This window comes from Anopheles bellator, chromosome 1, assembly GCF_943735745.2.
Source record: "Anopheles bellator chromosome 1, idAnoBellAS_SP24_06.2, whole genome shotgun sequence".
In the NCBI taxonomy this organism is placed as follows: Eukaryota; Metazoa; Arthropoda; class Insecta; order Diptera; family Culicidae; genus Anopheles; species Anopheles bellator.
In genome coordinates, this window is record NC_071285.1 from 39,940,772 (window position 1) to 39,944,525 (window position 3,754).

The 3,754-nt window shown below is 56.0% G+C and overlaps 1 protein-coding gene across 1 annotated transcript in view; it reads right to left on the reverse strand.

Moving 5' to 3' along the window:
- Window positions 1-477: 477 nt before the first annotated feature.
- LOC131205479 (uncharacterized) overlaps window positions 478-3,754 on the reverse strand; it is a 12,485-nt gene continuing 9,208 nt past the window's right edge. The window contains exons 3-6 of the mRNA XM_058197592.1: window positions 3,592-3,692; window positions 3,396-3,513; window positions 3,191-3,324; window positions 478-3,117 (exon numbers count right to left, since the gene is read on the reverse strand). Coding sequence (XP_058053575.1) covers window positions 1,158-3,117; window positions 3,191-3,324; window positions 3,396-3,513; window positions 3,592-3,692 — 2,313 coding nt within the window. The 3' untranslated portion in view covers window positions 478-1,157. The remainder of the gene's footprint in view (window positions 3,118-3,190; window positions 3,325-3,395; window positions 3,514-3,591; window positions 3,693-3,754) is intronic.

Genomic DNA, 3,754 nt, shown 5'->3' on the forward strand with positions numbered 1-3,754 from the left:
ATCAAATTAATTGAAACCATCTCTCTCTCTCTCTTTCGATTCTCGCTCTCTTTCTCTTTGCTGTACATTGCGCCAATGAAACAATTTTTGCCACACTTTCTACTAAACCGCAACAGAACCGCAAGCGAACCGAAACGGAAAAGCGTGAAACAAATAGCTAAACGATTAAGCAAACGCATCTAGCAAAGAGTTAGACGAACCTCCTTCACGAAGCAAACAAACGGAAGCGATAAAACCGCATCGCATCTCGCAAAAGAACTAAAACCAAGCAGTCAAGCAGTGCAGTGTTGTTTTGATTGACACTCCATTTCGGTTCCGTTTGTTTTTTCTAACCAATGCGCAGTTTTTTCGTAATAAAATAAATCTGTGATAAAAAAGAAAATCGCACACCCATTTGACGCAAACGTCGTAATCGTGGAGATGATGACCGGACGGAGCGAATGGAACAAAAAGAAAAGCCAGCGACGAGTGTTTTGTTACTTTTATTGGTTTTTTTATGAAAAGAAAATTTTATTTTCTTCATTCTCTCGCTCTTTCTATGCTTGGGGTTGTATATTTTTGTTTTGTTTTTGTTTTGTTTTTGTTGCTTTTTAAATTGAAAAAAATATAGATTCTTTCCGCACAGTGGTACCTTTGTGACCAAGCGTTCAGTGTTTAGTGTTTTACTCTCTAGCTTTCTACTTTTATACTTGATCAAAACATTTAAGGTTTCCTTTTTCCACCACTCACCGCGGTGTTCTTTTTTTACTTCTCTCTCTCTCTCCCACTTTCTTTACACTTTTTCTTCTATTTTCCTGTAACACCTGTCTACCAGACTAAAGGCGTTCCTTTATAGTCGTGTTTTGTTACATTATCACCGTTTTTGATGTTTTGAGTATTGCCACAGCTTTGTCTGGCGGTGTCGGGCGCTCTATCTTTCACTCGCTCTCTCTCTCTCTCTCTCTCTCTCTCTCGCTCTCTCCCTTCGCTCGTCTCACTCACTCGCGTCCTAAGTATTTACAAATCGCTCTTCGCCTGTTTCAACTTTTTGTTTTCGGTTTTTTCGAAAAACGTCCCCCAAAGCGCCCGCCCTCTGTCAGGGATGCCGGATTTTTGTGGGTTTCAAAAATAAATTAACTCAACTCTGTGAGGCCGGCGGTGGCGGCCTATGTGGCTGTTCAGTATTGGTAGGCAGCGTATGGATCGTACCGCTGGCGGGCCGGGGTCCCGACGAGTGCCACCGATGGCGTGTTGTGGTAGAGCTGGACGGACGGTGGCCGGACGGCGGTTCGGCGAAACTCGGACGGCGCGTAGCTCGGCTCGAACGGCACAAACTCCGACTGGTCCGGCTGGTGGACGTACCGGTTGCGGAAGAAGTTCTGCGGGGCACTGCGTGTCAGGGGCTTCAGCGTCGGATTGAGTGCGTCGTTGAGCGTCACATCGAACTCGTCGTCATACAGCTGGTCGAGCGTCTTAACGTTCACCACTTCCGGTGGTGGTTGCGGCGACGATGGCGCTTCCTCCGGTTGGCCAGCCCTGGGCTTCGGTGGAGCGACCGTGGTGGAGCTGCCCTCGACGTCAATGCGGAACGGGGCCGGCTTCTCGGGCTCACCGGCCGGCTTAGCCGGGGTTGGTTGTTTCGCCCCAACGCCGACCGGTTGCAGACCGCGCGCTAGGTACGGGTTGCCACCCCGGCTCGGTAGAAATGGCCGCTTGGTGGACCGGTGCACCGGTGGCCGGGAACTTTCCACGGGCTGTGGCGGCGCAGGTGGAGGTTGCTTTTTGTTCTTAAAGTTGGCATACAGATTGGTGGCCGGAGCGGGTCGCGCCGCTAGCCGGCCGACGGCGGGTACCGCGTCGTACTCGTCACCGTCTCGCTCGTCCACCTGCTCGTCGCGTGCGGATGTTTGTTGTTTCGGCAGGGACTGGCTTGCGCGGGTCTTCTCCCCGGTCCCGTACCCCCGATTACTGCCGGTCGCCAGCTCGGAATTGTCCCGGCTGTTGATGCGCTCGGATTGCTCCGGCTTCCGCACGTTTCCCGGCACCGACCGGAGCGGGAGGTCCTCCTTGGCGATAATGACGTCATCGTAGTACACCACGTCCGACGACGCACTCGGGCGCGGTTTCCGTCCGACCGCCGTCTGTCCTCCCTCCCCGTACTCGCTCGATCCTGCCTTGCGCTTGTCAACGCTTGTCTCCCTCCGGGGCTGTTCCACCTCCTCGTACTCGTCGTAGTACTCCGGATCGGACTGAACTACCGGTGCTGGTGGCGGAGGAGGCGTTGTGGATGTCTTCGTGAATCCTTTCGTAGGTCCCGCTCCTTCCCCGGCACCGTACGCATACTTGCTTTTCTCGGCCAGCGGGACGGGCCGATTAACGCGTGGAGCCGCACGGGGCCTGCCGTAGATACTGCCTCCGGCCGGCTTCACCGTGACGACGTCATTCTGCTGCTGCTGCTGTTGCCGACCCTTCTCCGACGATCCTCTACGCCGACCCTCGCCGTACGCCGGCGGATCGTAGTCGTCCTCTTCGTCCTCTTCGTAGAGTGGCCGCTTGGCCGGCTTCCGATCGACTTCACGCCCGTGCCCGACGGCCGGTACACGGCGCCGCTCCGGTCGTAGCGGTTTCTCCTCCTCCTCCACGATCGGCCTTCGGCGATCGTCGGCCGCCGACGGCCGGCGGCGTCGCTCCTCCCCGTAGTACCGCCGCTCGTCATCGACCGGAACCGGACGCCGTTCGCCGTTCCGCATGCGCGTCTTCACTGGCCGTCGATCGACCGCCGGCGTCCGCCGGTCATCGTAATCGTCCTCGTCTTCGAGCCGGTCCCGGTCACGCTCCCGGTATCGATCCACCGCCGGCCGGACCGGTCGCTCGAACCGGTCCTCCTCCTCGTACTCGTCGTCGTAGATTGGCCGCCGATTTCGCGGCCGGTTCTTGCGGCGCCGCTGACGCTCTTCGTAGTAGTCGTCTTCGTACTCCTCATCGTAGTAGTAGTAGTCGACTTGCGGGCGCCTCCTGCGTACCGGTTTCCGCAGCGGCTTCGGTCTCGACGGCACCGTCGTCGGAGCGGCCGTCGTCGACGTCGTCGGCGGTGGCTTCACCGTGGTCGTCGTCGTCGCCTTATACAGCGGCTCGTTTCTGTGTACACGAGAGGGAGAGAGAGAGAGATTAGTCAGTGAGCAGTAGGGAAGAAGAGGCGCAGAATCAGTACCGGAACCAGTATTTGGGCGAGTTCTTGCAGTCCACTTCCGACGCGAAATGGCAGATGAAGGTCTTCTGGTCGAAGGCCGTGTAGTTGGCGCACAGAAAGTCGTACCGCATTCCGTGGATGCAGTGATGGTACAGCTGTGAGGGGACGTGTGTAACGATTCGATTAGAGTCTGAGTGTCTGATGGCCGTCTAGCACGGCCACTTACCTGACAGTTGTACTTGATCGAGGCGTAGAACCCATCGTGCAGCTTCGGATCGCACGTGAAACCGATGTCCTCCTCCGCCGGGACCGAGTCCAGGAAGGGGTAGTTGGACAAATTGAACCTGCAGAGAGCGCACAGAATGGGGAGATTGATGAGAAGAAACGAACGGTTAGGTGGTGGATAGGGTGGGGACGCTTACCCTCGCAGTTCCCGTGGTAAGTTCGGGTCCCACACGTAATCGACCTGCGGTATTCCGGTGAGCGGTGCCTTCGTTACCCCGTCCTCGCCTTGATCAGCACTCTGCAAAAAATGAAAGCTTGAAGTTAGTGCCGCTTCTGGATTTTGGGTTGAATTCGTGTGAA